General features: G+C 58.1%; 1 protein-coding gene across 1 annotated transcript in view; it reads right to left on the bottom strand.

Moving 5' to 3' along the window:
• Positions 1 to 27164, bottom strand: part of Sdk2 (sidekick cell adhesion molecule 2) — a 137308-nt gene that overhangs the window by 74063 nt on the left and 36081 nt on the right. Inside the window, exons 4-9 of the mRNA XM_071603864.1 lie at positions 26237 to 26343; positions 14534 to 14681; positions 8626 to 8759; positions 2209 to 2320; positions 682 to 872; positions 491 to 574 (exon numbers count right to left, since the gene is read on the bottom strand). Coding sequence (XP_071459965.1) covers positions 491 to 574; positions 682 to 872; positions 2209 to 2320; positions 8626 to 8759; positions 14534 to 14681; positions 26237 to 26343 — 776 coding nt within the window. The remainder of the gene's footprint in view (positions 1 to 490; positions 575 to 681; positions 873 to 2208; positions 2321 to 8625; positions 8760 to 14533; positions 14682 to 26236; positions 26344 to 27164) is intronic.

Genomic DNA, 27164 nt, shown 5'->3' on the forward strand with positions numbered 1-27164 from the left:
CTCTTTCAGCTCAGCTGCCGGAGGAGGGAGAGCCAGGATGGGAAAATGGAAATCCTCCCGGAGCCTCGACCAGGGAGCTGGGGGTGGGGGTGAGGGGTGTGGGGGTGACCAGCACAGGCCTCAGCCGTGGGAGGGGCTCTGGGACCCATCTCAAGTGAGAGAAGCCCGGGCCTGCTAGTTCTGAAGTTATGATGATTTGGCATTGTCTACAACTCTCAAATTACGGGCAATTTGGATCTGTCACCTGTGCTGAAATTACGGTAATTTGGGTTCATTTGTAACCCTCAAGTTATGATGACACGGGTTGATTTCCAGCCTGAGATTACGGTAATTTGGCCTGTTTGTTTCCCGGGGCTGCTGCTCAGAGCCAGACTGACGCTCCATTCCATGATGTGGCCCCAGAAGGCGGTGGGATTTGGAAATGGTGGCCAGGCAGGGGAGGGGCTGCGGGTCTGGGGTCCTTGTTCCCCCCACCCCCACCCCGTGGTACCTTTGGCGCGACAGGGGATGTCCACCACCTTCTCCATCTCCGCTGTGACGTGTCTCTCTGGCTCCTTGACAAACTGAGGTGGTTCTGCAGGGGGACCAGAGGAGGTGATCAGAGCCGGTCCACTGTGGGGTCACCCTCCCCCAGGCCTAGGCCACGCTGCCCAGGGGAGCCCCGCAGCCCCAGCGCCTCACCCAGCACGGTGAGGTAGGCCCCCCGGGCCGCAGGGGGCACGCTGCTGCTGCGCAGCACGGCCTCGCACTGGTAGTAGCCGGCGTCGCTGACCGTGGGGTTGGGGATGGTGAGCCGCCGGTTGTAGTCGCTGATGCCACCGGAGACCAGCACCCCGTCCTTCTTCCAAACGATGTGCAGCTTGATCAGGGGCCTGCGGGGAGGGGGGCGGTCTTGGTGCTGGACTGCAGGGGGCCTGGGGGCGGGGCGGGGGCGGGGCGGGGGCGGGAGCAGTGGAGTGTCCCGCCCCCTCGTGCCACGCCCGGCCACTCCCCGACGCCCGCACAGGGCGAGCCCGCTCAGTGCTCTGGGCCTGTGTGGGCGCCTGCTGGGCTGGGGGTGAAGAGGTTAGTGGGCTGAGGTGCTTGGGCAGGGCTGGCGACGCTGGGTAGCTGCGCAGGGCAGCCTGGCTGGGCTTCCTTCCGATGGCCCTGCACCTGGCCTTCCCTCTATGAATGAGGTCTGTGCTGGCTGCCTGGGGCACTCAGGGGGGTCCTGTGAGGTCTGGGGTCCTGTAGTTTGGAAACGCTGGGTCATATGGAGTTGGCCAGGTTCTCTGATGCGGGACTTCTCAGGGCCTTTACTGTGTATCTTGGCCACTGTCCCATACTCGGGTTCTGCACAGCGTATTTCTAGAACTGTTGCTACAGGGACCAGCCCTCCAGGGACCTTCAGCTGTAGGTGACCTTAGGATGTCATTGAGCTCTTCACCCATCACATTTCAACTCTTCCCATCAGTTTTCGGAGCCCTTAGAAGGTATCAGGTCAGCACCCTACCTGCTTGCCTTACAGTGAGGTTTTCCCCTTTCCTCCCCCTATCCCTCCTCCTCAAGGCCACATCACTGAGTGACGGTCACTTTGCAGATGAGGAGACCAAAGTCCAGAGCAGGGCAGTGAACATGGATTTCAGGGGGCAGCATTTCAGTTCTGCTGTTGGCCAGCTGGGTGAGCTTGGGCAGGCTGCTTGCCCTCTCTAGGCTGCTGGTAGTGGCTGGGAGAAAGGAGGTCAAGTAGGAGCACTTAGCAGGGTGTCCTCACCGGGTGAGGCCCCGGAATGATTCTACTCTTCCCAAGTGCGGGAAGTTCAGGCCAGGCTGGCACCTGGTCCCCAGTCTCCCTCCTACAAAGCCCATGTTCTTGACCGCGATGACTCATCTCCCGTGCACCCTTTCCTCTGCTTAGCTGTGCTCGCAAGTAGAGGCCCCCTGCCCTCTCTGTGCTGCTCTAAGTGGTGGAGCGTCTCCACCTCCCACTGGCCTGGGCTGAGCTCTGCTTCCTGGTTCTGTTCTCTTCTCTTGGGACCAGAGGAGACAGCCGTGCTCCTACCCGACACCCTGGGCAACAGCTGGAGCATCCACCGGCCGTCTCTCCTCTGCTCTCCTGGTCCTCACCCGACAGAGCTTCCAGAACTTTCTCAATTGCGACTGCATTCCCCAGAACAGTGGCTTGAGTTAGGAGGGACAAGGAGCAGAAAAGGAAGGTCCACTCACCTGGCATTGGCCACACACTCCATGGTCACCTCCGAGGTCCCGGCCACCACACTGGTGTTCTTGGGAGGGACGATGATGGTTGGCGCGATGGGGTCGGCGGGCCCTCCGACATCTGGGGAGAGGTCGGGGTGAGCTGGGCACAGAGATTGGAAGTTCCGACCCCTCCTGGCCAGGCCATGGGAGATCTCTGTCCCCTGATGGGGGGCAGGTGGCCGCAGAGGCAGTCCAGTGCTGCCCTCTGGACACCGACCCCGGGGACTGTCATTTCCCTTCTTGCTCTGTGATGCACTCTGTGGGTGACCAGGGACAGCCCCCTGAGGACCCTGCTGGCCGCCAAGGCCCTCGGTGCTCCTCCTGGGAAGCAGCCACACCTCACCCCCAGCCCTCCCTACTGCCCTCAGAACCCTTCTCCTGACTCAGTTTCCCTAGTTAGTTTACTTCCTCACTGTCCGTCTCCTCCCCAGATGCAGACTCCACACAGAGTCGAGCCGCGACCCCGCCTCACGGGCAGATGGGAATGCCACTTCCTTTGGAAACGGGGTCTTTGCAGATATAGTTAGCCCTGGCGAGGCCACACTGGGTTAGAGTGGGCTGTGACCCACAGTGACTGGCGTGCTCCAGGAGGAGGCTCTCCAGACAGGAGCGTGGCTGTCCGCTGCTCAGGACCCGGGGAGCTTTGTTACAGCAGCGCGAGCTGGCCCAGGGTCCTGCTGGGTCCACTTCTCCAGCACAGAGACCCACTCTGCCACCGAGTAGGTGCTCAGATACGTTCATGTCAGCAATGAGCAGGGCTGCAGCTGTCACTGTGGCACTCCCAGGGTCGAGGACTGAGGGGGCTTTATTGAAGGGAAACCAAAAAAAGAACATGTACACTGGTCTAATAGAGGGGGTAGTGTTTTCTGTCCTGTGTTGTTGTTGTTATTTTTATTATTATTTTGGCACTGGGGATTGAACCCAGGGGTGCTTAACCACTGAGCCACATCCCCAGACTTTTTATTTTTTATTTTGAGACAGGGTCTCACTAAGTTTCTTAGGGCCTTGCTAATATGTTGAGGCTGGCCTCAAACTTGTGATCCTTCTGCCTCAGCCTCCAGTCCAAAACACCAGTGTGTTTTGGACTCTTTAGGAGGTGGATAGTTCCTCTCTTTGTGGGTCAGTGCAGGCCTAGTATTGGCAGAGACTCCAACATCCTCTGAACCCCTGCTCCAGGGCCCCTGAAACAGCATTTTTTTCTTGCAACAAATCTACCTTGTTAGCCTCCTTCCAGGAGTGCCTGCAGGTATCCAGCCACCACGGCCTGCACGGCCTCAGGTGACAGTGGCAGGACATCCTTTGTGGGGTCAGGAGGAGGGCATGCAATGGCCAACTGCCCCTCTGGGCCACACTGGTCAGCCTTGGCAGTTTTCCCAACTGAACTCTAGGCCTTGCTAGAAGAGGCTCAGGAAGAATGGGAATAAAATGTGAAAATAAAGTAAAATGAAAGGGCCAGGAAAGGGAGCATATAAAGCAGAATAATTGCAACAATATAAAAGTCTCATGTAGGCGCCATAAAGCGCGATCGGATTGAAAGCTGCTGATATAGCTGAATCCATAAAAGTGTGCTCTAAGTTGTTTATTACATGCTGGGGCGCACAGGTACCATGGCCCAGATTAATGGGGCACAAGGAGGAGACAGACAGTTAGAGCCCAAGCTAGAGTGCACACAGCCAGACGCACGGGCTGCCCCGGAGGAAGGCGATCGGCAGGCGGCGGGCAGAGATGAAGGAATGTGGCTGCCCTGGGCGGGGGCTGCCTCCTGGCTCGGGCAGGGAAGGTGGGGAGTGGGACCCAGCAAGGGCCCCTGGGGCGGGTACCCGGGCAGCAACCTGGAGGGATGGAGAGGAGCCATAGTAGCAGAGACGGGGGTCTTGGGTCTCGGAAGCCTGGATTCAAAGCCTCGCCCTGTCTGTGTCCTGGAGTATGACCTCAGTGGGCTACTTCCCTTCACCCTTCTGTTCTCTCGGTGGCAAAAGGGGATAGAACTGCCACCTCGAGGGCTGTGTGCATTCAGCACTGCCCCCTCAACCCATGCTTCCTGGGTGAGCTCTGGCTGCAGGCCAGGAGCCCGAGGTGCCCCACTGAGGTCAGTCCTCTGGGGGACACAGCCTGGGAGGCAGAGTGGGCAGTGCTCACACATCTAAGGGCCCGAAGACGCTGGTGATGGGGGTGAGGAGAGCAGGGGTTGTGTTTCAGCTGGTCGGTAGTGAGTGCAGAGTGCCTGCACACAGTAGGCACTTAATAAATGACACTCCCTGGGGATTTGCCTGCTGGTGCTGGAGAGAGCTCTCCCTACTACCCCGGATCACGCGATGGACCCCAGGGCTCCTGGGGCCTCCAGACCAAGGGAGAGGACAGGCACCTCCTGGCATCTGGGGACGTGGTGTGTGGTGGCTTCATGGTAGATGCTGGGACTTGAGTGGGGCTCAGAGGAGCGAGGAGGAGGAGGGTGTTCCAGAATGGGGGCTGCCGGGTGGCCTGCAGAGCTCCAGGGCCCAGCCCTGCTCACTGCCCCTTCCCAGGCCGCTCCTTCCTCTGCGGGAAGAAGTGTAATGGGTTTCAGTGCTTTTCTTAGCTGAGCCCAGATGTGTCCTCAGAATCCTCCTTAACACAGTGCACCCAAGAGGTCAGAGCAAGCATGCGTGATGGTCCCACTCCTGCTCAGGCAGGCAGAGTGGACTGCTGAGGATTAGTGAGCCTGTCTGGACTGGAAGCTGCCCTGGGGAGAGCCCGGCTAGTGAAGGGGAGAACGAAGGCCACAGGGCGTGGCCGTGGTCTGGGGTGGAGGAAGATTGAAGGAGTAATGGTGGTTTAGGGATTGGACGCCTGAGAGGGGGCCCCTTTTGCAGAGCCCAGGAGGAACTGGTTCCCAGGGAGACGGGCCAATTGGATTCTGTCACACTGTCTGAACTGGTGGCGGGGTGGACATGCTAGAGATACAGGGTGGAGGCCTGCTGGAGGGCCATCGGTGCAGGTGTGTGGTGGACACAGCGAGATCCAGGAGCCAGGGACGGGGGAGAACGGGAGGAACAAGAGGCCGCTCGTTGGACACTGGGCTTGCTCATGTCAGGGGAGGCAGAGATGTGACAGCGAGGGAAGAACCAGCAGAGACTCAAAGCAGGGGTAGCAGGTCTAGAGGCTCTGGGAAGGGCACCAGGGAGGGGGCAACCAAGCCTAGTGTCCAGAGGGCGGGGCAGCAAGTGGCGGCTGGGAGCTGGAACAAAGGCTGAGAGGGGGTGGGGACAGCAGGGCGCTTGGGTGACTGCTGCAGTCAGGAGGAGACCCCGCCACCTTTCCAAGGACACAGCCCTACAGGGACATCGGCTCTCCTCCTGGGACTCATCAGAGATGGCCACGGGGGTGGCGGGACACACCTGGCTGTCGGGTGGTGCTCTCTGCTGGGGAGTCCCTCTGTCACCAGGTCTGCAGGGCTGGCTCAGGCACCAAACACAGGGGTGCGCCTCCCCAAACTGCTCCCCAAACACAGGCAGGAGCAGGGACAGCCGGTGAGCCAGAAAGGCCAGGGCGGCTGGGAGCTAAGAGCCTGGGGGTGGGGGGCCTCTCTCTAAACCCATCACATGCCTATTGTGTGGGGGTCCCCTGCCATGACGTGGAGCTGAGGTATGGCACCTGTCCTGACGGGCGTGAGAAGCGGGTGTGGGCTGGTCCTGGGGCAGCGCTAGCTACTGTGGGTGGAGGTGGCTCCAGTCTGAGGGGATACTGGGGTGAGGGGGGCTTTGGAGCCGGTGAAAACCAGGGCAAGCCTCAGCAAGGAGGCGTGGCCATGTGAGCCCCGGACACAGGCGGCCCGTCCTGTACCCAGGACAGGAGGAAGCCGAGGGCTGCCCACGCAGGGGCCACGTTTGGATCCGGCTGCCCCAGAGGATTCCCATAAAGGCCACCACAAACATGGCTCTGCCGAAGAGGAACGAGGCTGGGGACCACACGACTCACCTGGGCCTCCTGCCTCCTGAGCCCCAGAGCACCCAGGCCTTGAAACCCACCCATCCCCCAGCCCCGGGTGCCACTTATGCCTCCAGAGCACCTGAAGTGCGGCTGGTGCCCCTTTGATTTAATTTTAACTAATTTACATTTAATTAAAAAAACAGATCCCAACTCAGTTATTAGAACACTTAAGTATGTACGGGAACAACTTGGGTATAAGACTCTACCTTTTCAGCTGTAAATTTTACGAAATCTAAATACAGATCACGTATTTTAGGAGAAAATGTAGCATCAGAATGGAGAGGAATTGAGACGGGCTCTAAGTGTAAAATGCACGTGGATTTCAAAGACTTCAGATGCAAGAAAAAAGAAAGTGGAAAATATGCTATATTTCCTATAGGAAGGTGTGTTTAAAAGGTATTTCAGAAATGCTGGGTTAATAAAATATATTAATAAAATCAATTCTGCTTTTTTTTTTTTTTTACTTTGCAAAAAATGGGGTTCCCAGAAGATTTAAAATCTTGTGTATGACGCACTATCTTCCATGAGGCTCTGATCCCCAGGTGTGGGGCCCCACACAGGTGGGGGGTTTCAGAGCTGTGACAGTCTGAGCGAAGTCCCTGGGCTACCATGGGCAGGGAAGGACTCCTGGGATCACCAGACTCGCCCTTTCCTTCTCCATTTCCAGGAAGCATGGGCTCCCCACGAGGTCTGCTCTGGGGCTCCTGAGCTGAGGGATGGAGGAGGGGGCTGTGCTGCACTAGAGGGCAGGGGAGCGGAGCTGGTGGTGGGCGAACAGGCTGCTCCTCCTCTCAGACTGGCGGGCAGGCTGGCAGGCGGGCAGGCTGGGGATTTGTGTCAGCGCGAGGAGCAGGGTTTTGAAGTGCAATCACTGGTGGGAGGGGAAATTAGCTAAAAATCAGCCAACTCCGCTCCCGACCCAGCACCAATCACCAGGCGGGAGCAGGAGCAGAGCAGCGGGTGGTGGAGGGGCACTGCCTGCCTCCCCTGGGCCAGCCGAGGGCTGTGGTGGCTGGAGACGGAGCAGAGCGTGGGTGACCCCAACATTCAGCCCAGAGAGCAGCTGTTTGACTCCCTTCAGGAGGGGCTGGGTGCTGGAGAGGGGACCCAGAGTGCAGCCTTCCCGACCTTGGGTGCCAGGGTACCCTGAGTCGCTCGGGAAGATGACCACAAGCCTCTCTGTGTCTTTGACCTTGCCTTTGACACATTACCAGGTTTCATGAGAATCCAGGTAACAGGACCACTAGAGAACAGATGGGAAAACATCTCCCTCGAGGGGCGGATTCCTTTTTCCTATAGAAACAGGAAGCCAGCTCATGCAGCGCAGCCCCAGGCTGTGGGACTCACTGAGACCTTGGCTCAGGTCAGTGTCAGAGGTCACACTGTGACTCTGGTGGGTCAGCGTGCAGTGGAATTCTCCTCCTGCATCCAGATGTCTTTCTTGGCGTATTGCAACCTCGGGTTGGAGGAAGGAGATTACTGGGAACGTGGGAAGGGGTTCTGCCGGAGCTTGCAAAACCCTAGAATATGGATCGGGAATGTTCTGGGAAAACTGAGCACAGGCAGACAGAGGTGGAGATCGGGCAAGGTCCTACGTTGCCCCCACCCTCATCTTGCTGGTGGTGGGTCCATGCCGGTGGGACCACGGACGACCAATGACATTCACTTTGGGAGCAGGAGTGGTACAGCTGTGACGGACGTGAACATCTGGCTCCCCCAGCTTGGGCGGTGCTCAGCTGCTGCCAGAAGTACTGGTTTTGCCCCAGGCTTGGTGACTCCGTGCCCGGGCTGCCCCCTAGCCACTTGCTCTGCTTCTCCACCCTGGGGGTGGAGCCTGGATGGAGGACACCGTGTTGCAGGGGAACCAGGACAGGGACCTGGCTCCACTCTCTGCTGGACACGGATTATTTTGCCAAAGGACCCCGAGGAGTCCCCTTCAAGGGCCCCCGGGTGCATGTGTAGCGGGGGCCTGGGGAGAGCCTGTGGTGGGGGCGCCTGGCTCCGCCTGGGAGCAGCTCTTCTGCCAGCCGAGCAGAGGCAGCTGGTGTATTTCTTCCCAACGAGCTTCCGATCTCCCGGGTGCTCCTCTGGCAGCACCTGAGCCCAGGCGGCTGTAAGCCACACGTGCTCACCCCCTCTCGCCCTGTCCCCCGCCTCCCTGGCCTCCAGGGACCCTGCTAGCTGCCACACTAGACATCCCTCTCCTGATGCAGGGTCGCAGGCTTCCGGAAGGGAGCAGCCTCTGCCTCTCCCTGGTACTCCCCCCGCCCCCGCGTGCTTCCTCCTCGGGAGGGTCCCTCACTGCCATCCCCAGACACCCCGCTGCCATTCCATCTTCCCAATGACCCTCTGGAGCACCGTTCCCAAGATTTAATGACCCGCTCTGTGCCGGTCCCAGGCCCCGAGCTTACTTACTCTCCACGGCGAGAGTGATGGGCTGGCTGGTCTTGTTATCGCCGTTCTTGTCATTAACAGCCTGCACGTAGTAGCGGCCCGCGTCGGGAGCCACCGTTGACAGGATGACAAGGGTGTTCTCCAGCGTGATGGCTCTGGGAAGAGGAACGGATTCCTTGACAGGGGCCCGAGGGCTCTTGAGGCTCCAGGGACGCAGGGCAGGGACCTGAAGTGGCTGGCCCCACTCTACTATCCCCTCCCCAGCTGGGAAGAGGAGGAAGGATGGCCTCCCGGCCTCCCTGCCTCCTTAGCCACTGTGCAGAGAATCCCAAGGTCAGGCCTGGGGTTCGAGACTGGCTTCAAGAGGCTTCCCCTACCCGACCCCAAGGCGGGGCCCTTTTCCATGGGCCCCAGTGGGATTTTGTCCTTATGGCTTTGAGGGGTCACCTCTGCCGCAGCACAAGCATCTGGGAGCCTCAGTGATGCTCACAGAGTGAGTGAGTGACCAACAAGTAATGAAGTGGAAGTGACCAGGGGCCTTCCAGGATCAGCGCCTCAGCCCTAACCCCTTTTCTGGTAGAAGGAATTGAGCCCAGGGGTCCTCCACCACTGAGCCACATTCCCAGCCCCTCTAGATTTTATTTAGAGACAGTGTCTCCCTAGGTTGCTGAGGCTGGTCTTGAACAATCCTCCTGTCTCAGCCTCCTGAGGAGCCTGGCCTCCTCAACCCTAATCCTAACATTGCCTGGGTGGACTGAAGGCGGGAGGCTGCCTGAAACAGACTTCTGGGGGTCCTGTTCCCCCGGTCCCCTCCTCGGGGGTCAGCTTCCCTCTCCCCACAGCTTGCGAACCCTCCTGGGAGCTACTGGGCTGGGTGACAGGGTGAGAAGGGAGGCAGGCTGTGCTACGGGGGTGGAGAGGGGCCGCAGCCCCCCGGCTGGTGCCTCTGCTGGGCTCCCGTTAGGCAGACCCTCAGCAGGCAGGGTCCCTGAAAGCCAGTCCCTCTCCTGTGCAGATGAGGCGGCGCGGGGAGTGTCGCCCAGGCTGGCTCTGCCCGCTCCCTTCACCCTTTCTCCCGATGACAAACAAACCCATTAGTTTGCCAAGTCTATCTCGGGATTGTAATGTGATGTGCCCGAGACAGCTGTTAAACACCCTTAATGTGAGTTTAACAAGGACAAATCCAGCTGAATTCTTTTCAAATTTTCCCATTAGGTGAATGTTACAGAGTTTTAAACAGGCTCTCAAATAAACATCCTCACTAACGCGTCTCCGGCCCGGCTCTCGCCCAGCCACGGGGTGCTGGGTCCCTGCTCCTGGTTTTGGGGCATGCTGAGACTCACACCAGCCGAGGAACTCTGGGCAATAGGGAAGTGAGTCCTCCCGCCCCCAGCGCCTACAAACCCTAACGATGTCCATTTTGTTTTTTGGTTCTGGAGAGTTCTTTTAATCTTCAGCTAATGGGGTGATAGGTGGGACCAGAGCCAATCTAACATGTTTTGAAGGTGACAACACAGGATGGGGAAGGTGACCCCCCCCACACACACCTGCTAGTCTCCTGCAGGGACCTTTGTCCTTGGAGCAGCATGTGGGGGTGGCTGAGGTTGGGGGGAGGGAGCCTGGGCTGGGGCCCCCCAGCCTCTGAGGAGCCTGCTGTTCCCCCAGCTGGGCCTCATCTCCCTCCCTGCACACAGGTGGGAGCAAATGCTTGCTAGGATGCCTTCAGCCCGGAGGTGAGGGATTCTGATCCCTGTCTGTGTCTCTGTTTCTTCCCCAGGGGGCCCAAGACAGCCCATGAGACCACCTGCCCCCCACCCGTGACCCTCACCTGGCACAGTCCAGCGTCAGGACTTAGGATCGTTCTGCAGGCCCCAGCTTCCCCAGCCACACCCCCGGCCCCGGCCACTAAGAATGAATTTGGCTTGGACCCCTTGGAGCTAAGGAAAGGGGGTGGACTTGGTGTATGTTATGATGGATCTTTCTAGGTCGGTGGTTCTCCACCTGGGGTGACTCTGCCCTCGGGGGACATTTGAGGACGTCTGCACAAGGCTTGGTTGCCACTCCATGGGTGCTCCTGACAGCTGGTGTGGAGGCCGGGGAGGCAGCTTGGCAGGCATCCTCAAGCCTCACGAGGCGGCTGACTGGGACTAAAGGTGGATGTCTGCAGTATGGATGGTCCCCCAAGGTTCATCTGCTGAGGTTCCACCCCCACTGTGAGAGGTTAAGGGGATGGAAACTTAATCTAAGTATCGTGTTCAGAGGTGGGGCCTTGGGGTGTACTGGGAAAAGATATGGTGGTCAGAGTGGGACCCAAGACTGAGTTCCGGTGACTTTATGAGAGGGGGAGAGAGACCAGAAGGCACACACACACACACACACACGCACTCCCTGTCTCTTGCGGTGTGGCCCTCCCTGAACCCCCTGGGGACCCTGCCAGCCAGGTTTCCACCAGATGTGCCCTTCCATCTTGCACCTCCAGAATCCTGAGACAAAATAAACCTCTTCCCTTTATAGCTCTCCAGCCTGAGGCGTCATTGGCAACAGAAAGCAGATCGGCACATGTGATAGCCTGTCCTCGCCTGTCCTAGGCGGAGACATGGAGTTGGCAGGGATGGCCGCTGTCCACCTCGGTGCCAGGATTTCCTTCTGGAGATCAGCACAGCTGCCGGGAAGCCAGGGGCACTGTACAGCGTCCTGCCTGGGCAGGCAGGAGGCTGTGTGGAGGGAGGGCCGCAGGGCACGTGTGTGCCTCTAGGCGTGGACCGTGCAGCCCCTGCTCCACCCGGGCCACCCTCTCCCCTCTGTTGGAGCAGGGTGGCTTGAGGGCCTGTGTCAAGGACAGCAGAGCCCCATCAGCCTGGGCTCTGGCCACTGTGGAGGAGGGTACCCTTCCTGTCCCTCATTTGGGCAGGACTTCCTGTAGGGGGGACATCAACTTCCGTGAGGTCAGGTCACTGAGACTGGGGTGTCCGTTACTGCAGCTGGCCTGGCCTGCACCGTCACCTGGCCTGGGGCCCGCCTGTGGGGCCTGGGTTCCGTACTGAATGTGGAGCAGGACAGGAGGCGGACAGGCCTTCTAACCTGCTGCCTGACCCAGCAGGGGGCCAGGAGGGTCCCTGGGCTTCCTGCCCTCTGCTTGGGGACCATGACAGACGTCACAGAATGATGCATGCTCACTCCCGGGGTGAAAGCTGCTGTTGCACTAGGGAGGGTGTCCCCTCTGCTGGGCCCTGACACACTCATGCTGAAGGATCCCCAGGGGTGGGCGTTTGGGGGGCACTGGACTCTCACTTTCAGACAGGGGCTGGATTGTCCTTTCCAGCCACATCCTGGTTACAATGTCCTGGGCCTTGTCCACTCCTTGATGGGCCCCACCACATCCTGCCTGCTGCTCCTATTTGGTTACCCCCTTTCCTTATCTCCGAGGGGTTCAAGCCTTAATTCAATTAAGAATAAACCGTCCTAGGCTGTGCCCAAAGCCCCCAGGAGGCATCTCTGTTGGGAATCTTGTCCCGTTTTCAACAGAGCTTGGGGCCTGGTGTGATGGTGCCCAGGCCGGTGGTGGCAGCAGCGTTCCCGGACACCCCACAGACTGACACGGAGCTCTGACGTGCAGACACCAGGCAGCGGCTTCCAGGACCCTCTCTGTTCATGATGGGTGTTAACGTGTGGTAGTTGCCAAGACAGAAGCACCCCCGAGTTCTAGCCTGTGTCTGGCAGGACTGGGTGGTGATGTGTGTGTGCAGGTCAGGGAGACTCTGTCCTGGGGCCAGAGGGTTCTGGGAATGGGAAGCGGGTGAGGACAGAGGCCTGGAGTGGGAAAAGGAGGCGGGAAGGTGTTAGGAAAGGGAGGATGGGCGTGAGGGCCTCCTCCAGCACCGCACAGCCCCCTCCCCGCAGCCAGGCAGACATTACCAATCCACCACCGTGCTCTTTCCCACCAGCCTGGGTGGGGCCTCAGAACCCTTTTCCATTCTGTGCTCTGGACAGACACTACCAATCGATTGCTTGCAGGATGTCTTGATATGCCTGGGTGCATGAGATTACCGCATCAAGGGAGCTAGCGTGGCACCGATGCCTCTCCCTGCCCTGCGCCTGGGCTATGCATAGAGCACCCTGTCTACAGCCTGACCCCAGCCTCCATGCTGGGGTGAAAGTTCTGCTGGCTTCATTGAAACTTAGTTCTAAGGGGTGGGCTCTGACCTACGCTGTCAGTCCACCCGGGAACCCAGGCTCCTGCCCCCTTCTCCACCTTGCTCTGAGCCTTGTGACTCTGCCGTCCTCTCAAGGTCCCATGGCACACGCGTGCTTTTGAGTTCTGCCATGTTCTTGTTTTGGCCAATTGGATGTTAGCAGAGACTTAAAAACCCGTGTTTCTGCTTCCTCTCCTGCTTCTCTGCAACTGTCAGACAACATGCTAGCTGGCAGGAGGATGACGCCTAGATCAGAGCAGTCACCTGTCGGCCAGCATGAGGCCCTTCGAGGCTAGTCAGTGGCCAGCCAACCCCAGGAAGAAGTGCCAGCCTATACCACCAACCTGTAGATGCCTAAGAAAAATTTTCTAAGTGCTCCTGCTCGTTGTTTTAGCCATTGGGATGTTTTGTTACAGAGCACATTGTGGCTGTAGATTGCTGTTACCTACTAGGAGGGGTTCTTGACCCCGGCTGTGCATTAGAATCACCTGGGGAGCTTTTAAAAAATTCCTACTTCCCGATTGCTCTCCATTTCAAATAAATCAGAGTACCTTAGGGCGGAACTCAAGGGTCAGTCTATTTTAGAGCTTCCCAGAGAGTTCCATGGCTAGGTTGAGGACTACTGTGCCAGGACAAGGTCTCCAAAGCGCAGTGGTTTGCGCGTGTCTGTGCCGTTTGCCCTGGTGTCTCACAGAGGGAGGGATGAGCCATCCTGACTCCCTCTGAGACTTGGGAAAGTGGTAATGGTGGGGGCTTCACGGTGCTGGCTGTGCAGTGGGGGAGAGCCAGCCACTTCCTAGGGTCGTGGTGGGATCCTGCATTCAGTAAGTGTTTCTGGAGCATGTGTTCTGGGGGCGGGAGGCTGAGAACACCCGCTACCTCTGGGGTGCAGCAGCCCTGGGGGAATGGGAGTGTGAGCGCACACAGCTGTCCCGTGATAAATGACAGTCACTACTACCACTGTGACATTACTGTTATTGCTACTGTGTTTCCATCGCGGGTCCTTGCGCTCCCCAAAGACGAGAGCCATCCATCTACCCCTCCACTTGCTTCAGGGACCAGGACGGGCTCTGTCCTGTCAGTTTGGCAGCCCGAGCAGATGGGGAGCAGCTGGTCTTCCTGGGAGAGAGGAGAGTTGGCAGCCCAGAGAGGAAAGCCCAAGGGACCTCCTGGAGGCCCGCTGTCCCTCCCGCCTTCGGTGGACCTGAGGGACGTTAGCGGCGTCACTCCCCAGCCAGGGGTGCACAGAAGGTCCTTGTGAGCCCTGAAAGCCCGTGTGTTGGCCTTCCCTGCCCGGCCTCCCCGCCACACCAACTTCCTGCAGCCCAAGCAGACACGCCCTCGCACCCAGCAGACACCCAGCCACACCCGGACAACGGAACCCGCCTGCCCGCCACCACCCCTGTGCTGGCCTGAGTCCTGGGCCTGTCGCCATGGCGACGCGCCTTGTGCTGCCTGCTTGGGTATTTTAAGTCCTCTGAGAGGCAGAGTTGTCTCCAGCCAAGAGCAGAGACACGCCCTGGGATTCCCTGGGAGCCCCAAGTCCTGGCACAGCAGGTTCCAAGAAAGCCCCTGGCAAACCTAACTTGTGTGGCCATTCAGTGAGGAGCCCAGGCTGGGCACGTCCCAGAAGAGCCGAGGCTTCTGCAGGGCCGGCCCTCCCCTGCGTTTATCTGACCCCCAACCCCCTCCCCCAGGAACAGCTTCCCCCTGCTCCCTCCAGAGTGGGGCCTCACATGCGGCTGCTGGGCGGGATCTTGCGGCCATCGCGGAACCAGGTCACCTGCGGCCGGGGGAAGCTGGCGATGCGTGGGGCGCGGATGACGGCGGCTTCTCCATGGGAGACGCTCTGGCGCTTCTCACCCTCCTCAAAGCTGCCCATGTCTGCAGGGGGAGAGGGAGGCAGGGATCAGGGACTGAAGTCAGCTCGGGGACAGCTGGTGTGACGTGGTGGCCGCAGCAGGATAACATGGGCAGGACGGGAGGAGCACCTCAGAAGGTGACCACCAGGCAGGGGACACCATGCTTGGAGTACCTCAGATCCGCCCGCCCCGTCCTCTAATTCATCAGCGTAATGCGCTCTCTTTATGCATCTGGGTTTTATATCCACTTATATCCGTATATCCTCGAATCGATTTATCCAGCAACCGTGAGAGGTTGATCATTATTTCACGTATTTTACAATAAAAAAAAAATACTGCTCAAATGAAAGGTTAATTAACTTGTCCAAGGTCACACAGCTAGGAAGGGACAGAGCCAGGATTTGCACTTGGACCTAAAACTTTGGATTTCGGCTGCCCGCTTTGTGCCTGCTGCTTTGGGCTTGGCAGGGCTTTTAGGCGTAGGTCACAGACCGTGCCCCTAGGGAAAGGGAAGGGTGGGGGTACTGAGAGGAGTGGGGTCTTGGATCCTCATAAACAGCCTCCCTGGGAAGAGGATGCCCCACCTGGGCCCTGGGGGCCGTGAGTGAAGCTGCACGTGTGTGTGCAGGACATAAACCCTGCGCTGTTCTTTTTAAAGCATTCTCTGTGCTTGGCAGATAGGAGAACACTGATCCTGCCTCTGATGTTCTGGCAGCCTGGAGGGGACAGAGGGCAGAGGGCCAGACGGGAGACCTCGGTTCCCAGCTCATGGACCCACCCGCCTGCCTGCCTGCCGGGCTGGGACTGGGCATGGGGGGACTGCTGGGTTTCCACCCCGCCCTTGAAAATGAATGTCCATCCTCCATGCTCCAGGTGTGGTCTGGGGGCCTGCAGTGTAGGTTAGACATGCAGAGTCTCTGCCCCCCAGACCTGCCAATCAGAACCAGCCACCTAGCAGGACGCCCCTGAAGGGTCCATGTTCAGCCAGCAGGAGCGCTGTTTCTCCCCAGGAGCTGTGTCAGGAACCTGCAGAGTTAAAGAGGCCCAATGGGAGTCCCACCCCTGAGCTTCTGATTTCATTGGCGTGGGATGTGGGGGAGGGGGACACCATGCTTGGGGCAGCCCACATCAGCCCACAGCCTCCTCCTCAAACCCTCACTACATCGTGACACACCCTGGGCTCCCCTGGTCAGCAGGCTACGTGCAGGAAGAGCTCAGACCGCGGCCCCGTGGGCCTTGGTTTCTCCAGTGCCCAACGTTCCCCTCTGCACCCAAGGGGCCACATGTCCTAAGCCACCTGAGCTTCTCTTACCAGGGTGGCTGTTATTTCTCAACTCCTTGAACAGCATGGCCTCTTCTTCCTCTGTTTCCAGAGGTGAGACTCTTGTGGGTCTCACCTCTGGCATCCGTATGGGTCTGTGGTGCCCAGGACAAGCCACAGTTGAGAACTGCCGTGGTGACTGAAGACAGCTGGGCTATCCCACCCTGGCAGGTATCAACGTCACCTGGCACTTGGCAAACCCAGACTCTCCCCGCGTCCCCTCCTCCCCAGGCTGTGGAGGGCCCGGCTGTCACACACCTGGCCTCTGAATTCTTGATTTGCAGCCTGACTTACAGATTCCGCTGCACACCCAAGTTCAAGGCCACTGGCCTGAGCTCTCTTCTTCTCAAGCCCTGGACTTGAGTCTCTTTGGGGCCACGCTGCCACCCCTGGTATCTCACCTGACCTGATGGCTTTGACCATAACCAGTCTACGAATGACCCACGTCCTCTGCCAGAGCTCAGCTCTCCCTGAGCACCAAGGCACTATTCCCAGCGTCTGCTGAGCACTTCTGCCAGGAGGCCCTGCCACCTCGGGCCAACTCCTCTTTTTTGCTATTAGTTCTATCCATGGCTCCCACCACCGCCACCCTGGCCAGTCCCCTGAGCGCAGCCACTTGGAGTCTTTGATGCTGCTTCCCTTCCTGACATCAGAGGTGTTTCCTGGTCCCCTACGAGGTCCCCAGTTCTTCCTCTGGGACACCACTCTCAGGTACCAAGGTACCAGGTCCCCCAAGCCCTGCCAACTAGTGGTCCCTGTTGCTTGACCTCTGGCCTCCCACCTGGGGGGGCTCCCCCATGGTTCCTGAAGAAGAGTCTGGCCATGTGGTTGACTGCTTGAGCCTTTGGTATCTCCTCCCTGGCACAGGAAGGTTGACCCCCTTGCCTGGATTCAAGGTCCCTCCCTAAGGGGACCTCAAACAACCTTGCTTGCCGGAATGTCCACACTGTCCTGCCTCCTAGAATTACACACACCCAACTGCCCACTACAGAGCCTCTATTGACTCGCTGGGCACCTGCCTGGATTGCCACAACAAGCCAGGATTCACCAAGGTACCCTGGTTCAACATCATCCTGGGGGAGGTAGCCAATTTAGTGTTTCACAAAATAAAATCTGGTGTTCACAACCTTGTTCTAGATTTGGCAGGCAGTATGTCAATGGTTGGTGGTGGCTTTGGGGACTTTGACACTGAGTTCCAATCCTAGCTCTGATACTTATAGCTGTGATGCTAGCAAAATATTCAACCTTGCTGAGCCTCAATTGCTTCTTGTGTGCAATCAAAAGTTAAGGAGGGTGCCTTCCCCGTGGCTTGCCCTGAGGATGACATGGGATAAGGCATGTGGGCCATGTTGTAACTTTCCAAAGACGGTTGCATCAGTACATCTCTCCCTTCCCACTGCCCTTCTTACACTGTGATTGACTTTCCTCTCCTGGGAGGCAGGGCCAATGTGCCCTCCCCTTGAATCTTGGGAGTTTGTGACTTTTTCACCAATAGAACCTGCTGGAAGGATGCTGTATGACTCTTCCAGGTAGGTCATCCAAAGGATACAGCTTCTACCTGGCTGTCACTCATCAGACACCGGCCCTGGGAGGCAGCTCAGCTAGCCCAAGCAGATGTGGGAACAACCCACCCGGAGAGGGTCTGAGGTTCCAGACAACAGCCAGCTCTACCCCCCAGACACCTGAATGGACAGGTGAGCCCTCAGGTGACTTCAGCCTGTGCCCCCAGGCCTTCCACGGAGACCTCCAACCACACAGAGCAGAGACAGGCCATTCCCCTGGGCCCGGCCCAAATTCCAGAATCACAGAATCTATGAGCTTAATAAATGATTGCTGTATACCATTGTGTTCCGGGTAATTTATCACACATAGAAACTGGAAGGTATGCAAAAGTGTTAAAAACGGTATCCAATATTTTTCAGTATTAAAATATTGGAATCCTACATATTTTTCTTTTAGCGTAAACATCACCTCCTCAACAAAGGATCACCCCGTGCCAAGCAAATAGAAACAGAAAGCAGGCTTGCCGGGCGCTCACCCCATGCGGGTTTTTTTCTAGGTAGGCTTCACATGCATTATCTCATTTAATCTTCCCAATAACACGACAAGCTCAGTTTTAATAAATGTACATTTTTAGTTGTTTATTAATTTCTATTACTTGCCTCTGTCTATAAAAGATTACATCAATAAATCACATTGATTTCAGTTCGTACAATAATTTTATCCATTTAAAAAACTTTTCACAGAACTCAGAAGATATATTTAAACAATTTAAAGCAATTTCATGGCAATCCTGCGGCTTTCTCCTTGCTCTAGTTTTATTAGCTCCATTTGGTCGGTGGGGAGATGGAGGCTGATGGAGACAGAGTGATTCCTCCCGCGTTCAGGCCCCGGCTGAGCTCGGCCTCCCGGGCCTCCCAAGTCGCCTTTTCCTGACTCTGGCCTGCACTGAACTGCTCGCTGCACTTGTCTCCTTCTGCTAGAGGGAGGCCGGGAGGGGAGGCAGCAGATCCCTACCGCCACCAGGCCCGAGCTCTGCGCACAGTAGGTCCTGTCTAAACTCACCCAATGCCATGTTTATCGGCTCTTTATGGAGCTCCTACTGTGGGCCCGGCAGGCCCTGTGGTGGGTGCTGAAGAAAGTCCTGTTCCCTGTCCTCCTGGCGCTTGGTGGCTGGCCTGGGGGGTGGGTGAGCTTCCTTCAGGCTGAGACCAGGGAACTAACTAGCTGGGCGAATTTATGGGGTGGCTGAGGCCAGGAGGTGGAGAGAAGGGTGGCCAGAGGGAAGGAAGGGCCAGTGGGGAAGGGTGGGGTTGTGTAGTCCCTGGAGAGATGTTTGAAAGGGGGGATGGAGGGCCGGGGAATGGAGGGAGGGGGCTGGTAGGCTGGAGGGATGATTTGTCTTTCTCCAACACAGGCTCAGACGGTGGGACAGATGGTTGTAGGATGCGTGTCCATGTGTACGGGGCAGAGTGTGCTGCATGCATGAGTGTGTGGCAGGAGGGGTGCCTGCATACACATGCATGCGTGTGTTACGATTGCATGCATGTATGTTGTGTGTTGGGGTGGATGGTACGTGTGTGTCTTTGTGTGTGTGGAGGACGGATGGCGTATGCCCATATGTAACATGTATGTTTGCATGTGTGGGGCGGCTGGTTGTATGCTCAGTTATATGGAGGGTTGGTGGCACGGGCATGTACACACGGGTGATGGGAAGGGTGGAGGGAGGAGGGCTTCGAGGGCCGTGCTCCCATTTCTGTGGTTGATCCTCCTCCGCCTCTCTACCCACCATCTGCCCATCTCACCACGAGCCCTGGATGCCCAGTGTCCTTCCATTCTCCCCTTTCCACCTTGTCAGGTGGGCTTCCTGGGTGTGGCATGTGCACCAGGCGCCTGGCCTGCAGCCCTGCAGCCCGACAGCCAAGAGGCAGCTTTGAGAAGGAGCCAGACAGCCAGAGGGCAGGCTAGAGGAAGGGAGGGGTTGGGCTCCCGGGTCCAGGAGGAAGCAGACAGCTCCACCCCATGCCCCTTGCAGTGGTGGCTTGCTCATGCGCCAGGGTTGAGGCCACCTTGCCAACCAACTGCCCCAGGCGCAGAGCAGTGTGGGCCCGGGGCACAGCTGGAAGTGGCCTAAGACATCTCCTTGATGTCTTTGTTATGGCTTAACAGGTCCTGTAAAGTGCGCGTTCCACTTCAGAATATAGTCATTGCTTTTATTTATTCTTAAATCATGAGCTGTCATGCATAGAAAAGAGAGAATGTAATTTTATGTATAGTTTAAAGAAGAATGAAATCAACGCCCGGGCGCCGGCACCCAGCTTACAAGCCAGGGCCTGCCGACACCTCCCAGGCCCTCCGGCTCCAGGGCTCGTTTCTCTCCTGGACGCGGGGCTCTCCCGCCGTCTCTTCACATCTCACCACACACCAGTGCTGGCTGGAGCAGCTCACGGCTCATTTACTCTGCTTTAAAACCCCTGTGCCTGGGATTATCTGAGTGTGGGCTTCTGTGATTTGCTTTTTGAAGCAACATGATTTTGTGGTGCTGACCCTGAGTCCTTGCCCTTAATTCGGTCATTTTCAGGTGGCGTGGGAGTGCGTGGGCGATGGGGCAAGGTGCTGCCCCTGCGTTCTCTCCCAGCATGCTGCTGTTCTGACGAGGGCAGCCCCTCCCGTGCTCTGGTACAGGAGGGGACGTGCCGAGCCGGGACGCAGGGCAGGCACACGTCTATTTTACTAATAACGCCAAACGGTTCCCCAAGTTGCACCAGTTCACACACCCACCATCCCAGCGCCCCGGGTTTCCACCAGCACAGGGTTGGGCTGGTCTCCTTGGGTTTTGCCAAGCTGTGGGGTGTGGAATGGTGTCTCTTGTGGTTTTATGTGTGTGCCATGAAAATGACGCTTTCCCTGCAACCAGAGCCCACCCTGCCTCTGCCCCCACCACGGCTGAGAACCCTGGTCTGTCCCCGAGGCCTGTTTCCCAACTACCTCCTGCCTCTCTTGGGCGCCCTCACTCTGCTCCGGTCACCTTGGCCCAGACCGGCAAGCCCGCCCGAGCACCCGAGCACCTGGCCACGGGTGACCTCCGCACCCCCTATCCACATCCTGGAGACTCTACTCAAGCCACCTCCTCAGGGTGACCCAGCTCCACGCCTACCAGTTAAGGTCCCTGGCGCGCTCTGTCCCTCTTACCTGACTTCATTGTCCTCACAAGACTTGACCTGCCTTCCTGTGCACCCGATTAGGGTTATGTGTCCACCTGTTCGCTTGTGTCTCCTCGCTACTTTCCTTGAGGACAGGGTTGGGAGTCTTGGTTTTGTCCCCTGTTGTGCCCTCAGTGTCTAGAACAAGTTAGGGGGCACTGCATGGCAATGACCCTTGTTCATGAGGGACCTCAAGGCCCTGGTAAATGGATGCTTGGTGCGCACGGGCTCAGGGCCGTTGAGCAGTGTGGGCTCCGCATGCTGCATGCCATGCTCGGGCCGGTGGAGAGTGAGGAGAAGCCCCACCCCAGCCGGCAGGACTGAGGCTCGCTCCCCTCGAGGCCTGTCTTAGAGTGGCAGCCAGGCTGCCAGGACAGAGGCCTTGGCTGTGTGTGTGGCTGGGCTTGGTGCTGCGCTGAGCAGGTCTTGGCTGGTGCAGGCTGGGGAGGGGGCTGGGGGCATGGCCCAGGGGAGGACACGAAGGTGCCACAGGACCCGCATGTGGCCGACAGCTGGCTCCGGGGAGCCTGGGCTCTGCCACTCCTCCCACAAGCTGAATGCCAGAAATTTATGGTGACTTTAAAAAATACAAAGAAGAGACTCCATGTGGGGACAGGAAGGGGGCTGGGGGGGAGAGATGTTTTATTGACTTCCCCTTAATTGCTGTAATTAAAAACACGTAAAGAATCTTTTTTTAACGACGTTGCCATTATCATTAGTTGTTAGCACAGCTGCCTTATTAATTTCTCATTAGAACCCAATTCATGGGCCCTCTCTGGGAAGGCACCAGCTGGGGGTAGGGCCTGACGGCTCCCTGGAAAGGGGCACAGAGGGCAGCAGCCACCAGAGGACCTGCTGCCTTGAGCCCCAGGACAAAACCTGTCCTCCCCGGGAGGTGGACGCAGCCAAGGAGGCCACAGCCAGGGGTCTGGGAGAAGTAGCCCCACCCCGCCCATCTCAGAGCATGTGCGTCTGTGCAAGAGGATGGGTGGATAGAGACAGATGCAGAGGCCTGGGAGAACCCCAGGACAGGGAAAGGGTGAGGTGAGCCGGGTACTCGTTCTCAGGGTGTGCAATCAAGGGGTCAGCCTCCTTGAACTGGGCTCCTTGGTGCCTGACCTGCCTCTCCAGTCTCAGCCTTGCCAAGTGGAGGGGTGGCTGGGATGTCCCTACTTGGGCAGACAGAGTGACATAAGGTTCCAGGTCACCCTTCCTGGCTCACTTCTTAGAGAGAGGAAAGTCTGCTCTCCCATGCGTCCATCCCGTCTGGGAAGCATTTTCGACTGTTTGTGTGCATTGATCCATGGATCCTTGCAACTGCCCAGCCAAGCTGGCATTAACAGCAGCATTTCCTCTTATACACCGGGACATGAAGCTACAGAGGAGTTAAGTAACACAGAAGTTGAGGTCACACAGCTTTAAGATGTGGCATTGAACCGGGGCTCAAGGTTGGTTCATGTCTATGCCCTACTAGGAAGATGAAGGCAGAAGGCCAGAAATCCGGGGGCGGGGGGAGCCTTGGGCTGTCCTCTAACCTCTCTGAGCCTCAGTTTCCCCGTGACTTGTGGCTCGTAGGACATACCTCCCAAGCTCTCCGACCTGCCTTGGGAGCCCACTGAGGAAAGATGTTCACCCAATAACACCAGAGGAAGGATCCTTCTGGAGATTCCTGCCCAGGGCTGGCTCTGGCCTCCTGTGTCGGGCCCATGGTCCTGGCCCTGATGGCCACCTTCACCTTATTAACACCAGAAAGTGTTAACACGGATCTTATCTTACAGTCCCAGACACTGAGGCCTGAGAGGAAGAGATGTACCCAGGGTCCTCAGTGGAGCTCAGACTCACCCCTTCTGACCCCATCCCCACAGCATGGCCAATAGTTATTCAAGACAGAAGGGTCCTGAGCTGGCACACCAAAGAGCCCAGGCAGAGAACAGTGAAAAATCATGTGACAGGCGACCACCCCAGCCACAGGCACCAGCCACAGGCATCCCTGGGAGGGATGGCGTCTCTGTGTGGGACACTACAGCCCGGGGGTGGCTGGGATGCATCAGAACCTGACCCAGCAGGTGCCCTTCTCCCACACCCCACGCTGGGTTTACTTTCCTTAGGCTCAGGCAGCACTGGGGCTGTCTGGCAGTTGGGCAATCGTGGGTTCAAATCCTGGTTTTGATGCTTGAGACTTGGGTAAGTTACGGCCCCTGCTGGGCCTCGGTTTCCTCATCTACAACACGGGGATAGGGTCTCCTCTCTTCAGGCGGGATGACCACCGAGGAATGGCGTGTGCTGCCCAGAGAGTGGTGAGGGTGAGCTGCTCTAGCCAGATCTCATCTTTCCCTGCACCCTGAATTCCTGGGAGCCTTGGATGGTGGAAGCCTCACCTCCCTCAACTAGAGAAAGAGAGAGACCACCCCCCAAACGAGACAAGTGCAAGGCCACAGAGGGGCCTGGGGAGGTGCCCCACCATGGCCATCAGGGCTGGCAAAAACCTGTAGCTTGTTGGGCTGACAGTTCTTCTCCGGGGCCAGCAGAAGCTCCCAAGGGTCCCTGGTTTTAGGGCTCCATGGGCTGCAGGCAGGAGCTTCCATTTTAGGGGACCCTGAAGGAAAGCCGGGTGCTGTAGCAGGTGCTCAGTACTGGTCTGGGGGAGCAGCAGCCAGCTGGTGGCTCGGATCTGGCTAACGTGAGCCTCCCCTTGACTCTGCCTTCCGCCCCTCCAAGGTGTCCTGCTGCTCTGCCTGGGGCCGGTGACACATGTGTACATCTTAGCAGCAGCAGCACAGGAGAAGGTGGTGGGGACATGGTGACAGTCGTGGTCAAAGCCCTGTCTAGGATACACCTGAAGCTTTGAGAAGGTAGAGTGGCAGGGTAGGAGTCCCGCCGTGTGAGGTGGCAGAGGCCCTGGAAAGGCAGCCAGCTCCATGATCTGCATTTGGCCAGGGCAGCTCTTGCCGGAGGCCACTGCTTTCTGTGGTCTGCTTTTATTTTTCCTTAAGAGGAGGCCATTGAATAGCAATCGCAGCAGCGAGTCCCAGGGATTCAGGGGGGACTGCAGGCAGGACTTTGGCACATGAGCTCAGGGAATCTTTGGGGTGTGCCTAAGAAGTAGAAATGATTAAGTGAATTCTAAGGTGAGACACTGGAGCTGGTGAGAGGCTCAGAGGTCCAGCTGCTTCCTGGGGTCACAAAGAAATCAAGGACAGATGCAGGATTTTAATGTGATCCGCATCTCAAGACCACGCTCCTTGTTAGGCCACACTGCCTCCTATGGTGCTGGGCCCACAGCCTGCCAACTGGATCTCAGCCACTTCAGAGTGCCCAGGCTCCCACATGTCATCGACCTGGGGTCATCCCTGCCAGCACCGCCAGAGGGTTTGGAGGCCTCTGGAAACTGCAATGAGCAGGAGAGGAGCTGAGGGTGACCCCATGGCAGGGGTCTGTACCTGGGCAGAAGGTGAGGGCGTCGGGCAGCACAGATCCCCTCCCATCTATTTCCCAGGCTGGGCGTCCCTGGAGGGCAGGGCAGAGTGATTTGGACTCTTCTCTGCAGCAGCCAGGAGGTGCCAGATACCCCTGGGTCCTTACCAAAGTCTTTCTGCCCACAGCAGGTGCACCTGGCCTGCTGGGCCTACAGAGGGGTCTAGTTCCACTGCCTCCCCAGCTTGAGGGCAAGAGGATCCCTGTGGCCTGGGGGCGGTGACCATGCACGGTCAGGCCTGGTTTGGAGGGAGGACCTGCCATCCTGGTTTGTGTGTATGTGAGCAGAGGTGTGTAATGCAGTGCTCTTGGACCCCCTCACAACCAAGGAAAGAAGCATTTCAGCCACACGGGCACTGACCATCTGTCACCAGCACAGCCAGCCCGGGGAGACTGTGTCACTTCATCTCAGGGGCTCGCCAGAAAGTTCCTGCTGTCTCCTCTGAAGCAAGGGCTTTGGCAGAGTCCCCACCCTTCACCCCACAGCCTGCACTGAATGGTGTCCTGGATGGTGTTTCTGACTGCATGTGTGCACCTGCGTGTACACCCACACATATGTTCTCTCCTGCACACACGTGAGTAAAGAGCACACCAACCCTGATGGGAAGGACCATACAGATGTGTGTGTACGCACACTTGTAAGCACACACTGCACAGAAACATGCACATGCTTGCACACACACAGGTATGCAATGTGTGGGCACACTTGCACACACATTTGCTTTCAGACAGCTGACTAGAGAAGCAGACTGGCTGAGGCGCACACACCCATGTGCACACACTTGCACACATATGGAAAAAGGCAGACTGACTGCAGTACGCGTGCATGTGCCCTGGGCGCACACACTCCCACGCCTGCCAGTGAGCTGCAGCCCCCCCGCCTCCCGCCTCCAAGCCCCGTGGGAGTCCTCCAGCCAGTGCTCCAGCTCTGCCGCTCTCTGGGTGGAGGCCGCGCTGCCTGGCTGTGGATTTACCGGGCGAGCGCCCTCCACTTTTGATGAGGGCGGTTTTCCATAATCATCACAAGCACTCTGCCTCACTTCAGGTTTTCTTGCAGATCTCTCCTGCTCCTCTCTGCCTAGCAAGCTCTTGCCTGTGTTAACTCAGGGGCTGTCCCCGGGGCTCCGAGGAGACGACGTCCTATCCTCATTTACATTTCAGGGCTCACTAAGGATTCCCACGCCCACACCCACAGTGCGACCTCTTGCCCTGTCCCTGGAAGACCAGGCTGGGGCAGCCGTGCTGTGCCTCATCTGCAGCCTGCTGGGGTGTCCAGGAAGGGCGCAGCTCTGGGAGGGGCCGTGGGTGAGGCCCGGGTCTCTGCCCTCAGTGGGTCCCTCTGGTGCCATCCCCCTTTCCTACCTGACGAAGCCTTCCTGGCTGGAGGTACGGGGAAGGCCGTCACTCCAAAGGCTCAGCGAGGGCCTGGCGTTCCACGCTCCGTCGCCTGGCCCTCTGGGAGCCCCGACTCGTCACCCCCTCCCTCCTGGAGCTCTGGTTCCCCCACTGAGGCACCTCCCAGTGCCCCCTGAAGATCATGGGGCTCCCCAGGCTGTTTGCTCCAGGGCTGAGTGGGCTGCAGGATGGGAAGGTCAAGGTCCTGGAGGCCCCAGGAAGTCTACCAGGAAGAGAGTCACAGCTGTGAGGTTCAGGGCGGCCACCTGAAGAGCCCCTGCCCCACCAGGAAGGAGTGTCCTGGAGGAGCCCCTCAGAAATGGTGGCAAGGCCATCTTCTAAGAAACCAAGAGGCTGCCCCTGTTTAAGGAGCATGGAGGAGCCCACTCTTCTGGAAGGAGCACCGGGAGCTCATGACTCTCTGGCCATGTCCTCAGGGTCACAGAGCCGGCAGATGCATGAGGGACACTGATTGGCTGTGACCTTGGGAGCTCCCACCCTGTCTCAGAGCTTCTCCTACCAACTGTAAAAGGGGCTTGGCCCAGAATGGGAAGCCCCCCACCCCGCCCCACCGTGCCGCAGGTGCGGAAGGCCACACTGGCTTTGGCTCTGCCTGGAGTGGGACTGCTGGGTGTGGACCTGCAGACCCTCTCCTGTCCCCACCCCATTCCCCACTGTACTCACAGGCCACCTGGACCTCTGTTTGCCGCTGCAGCAGGGCCCCCATCCGGTTCCGCACGATGCAGCGGTAGAAGCCAGCGTGGGTGCGGTCCAGGCTGGTGATCATGTACCTAGGGACAGACAAGATGGCCCGTGAATAAGTCAGGTAGCTGCAGGGGTCAGAGGTCAGACCAGGCTCAGGGGTCAGAGATCACCTCTTTCTGGAGGCAGGGCTTCAGGGAGCTCTTGACTCCCAGGCTCTGTCATGGGATCACGGAAAGGTCCTGATCAACAGGGTGGTCACAGGTCACAGCCTGCACTTCCCCAGGGGTGGCAGGTGCTGGGCTTGAGTCCTTGACCCAACCCACAGCCTGGCCTCCTATGGCCACCTCAGTTCTCCTGGAGGCCAGTCTTCCCGGCCCGTGACTCCCATGACGGAGAAAGGTGAGGGCATTCGGTTTTGGCCAGGCACAGGGCTGTAAATATTAATCGGCATGGATGGAGGTGACGGAAGCAGAGAAATTCACGTTTCACCAAATGCTCTGTGTCAGTCCTTCTTTGGGATGCAGTCAGCTCCCCTGTGGCTGGTGGTGGGGAGGGAAGGGACCCTGAGACAGTCAGGCTGCATTGGGTAAGGATGGGCTCTTGGTAGATACCTCCTGGGACACATGTCACTCTAGAAGCTACAGAGTCTGGCACTGGGGTGGAGGGAGCAGGGGCTGGAGAGCAGGTATATGGTGTGCTCATCTGGTGAGAGCCATGGAGGGCGGGGGTCAGCAAGAGGAGCTTCCGAGAGTGAGCATGGGGGTGAAGGAGCCTGGGACCAGGGCCTAGCTCCCTGATGGCCTTGCGACCACCTTTCCCACTTCTTCTTTTAAAATATTTTTTTAGTTTTCAAAGGACCTTTATTTTATTTATTTATAAGTAGTGCTGAGAATCGAACCCAGGGCCG

Source organism: Marmota flaviventris, chromosome 17 (assembly GCF_047511675.1).
Source record: "Marmota flaviventris isolate mMarFla1 chromosome 17, mMarFla1.hap1, whole genome shotgun sequence".
Lineage (NCBI taxonomy): Eukaryota > Metazoa > Chordata > Mammalia > Rodentia > Sciuridae > Marmota > Marmota flaviventris.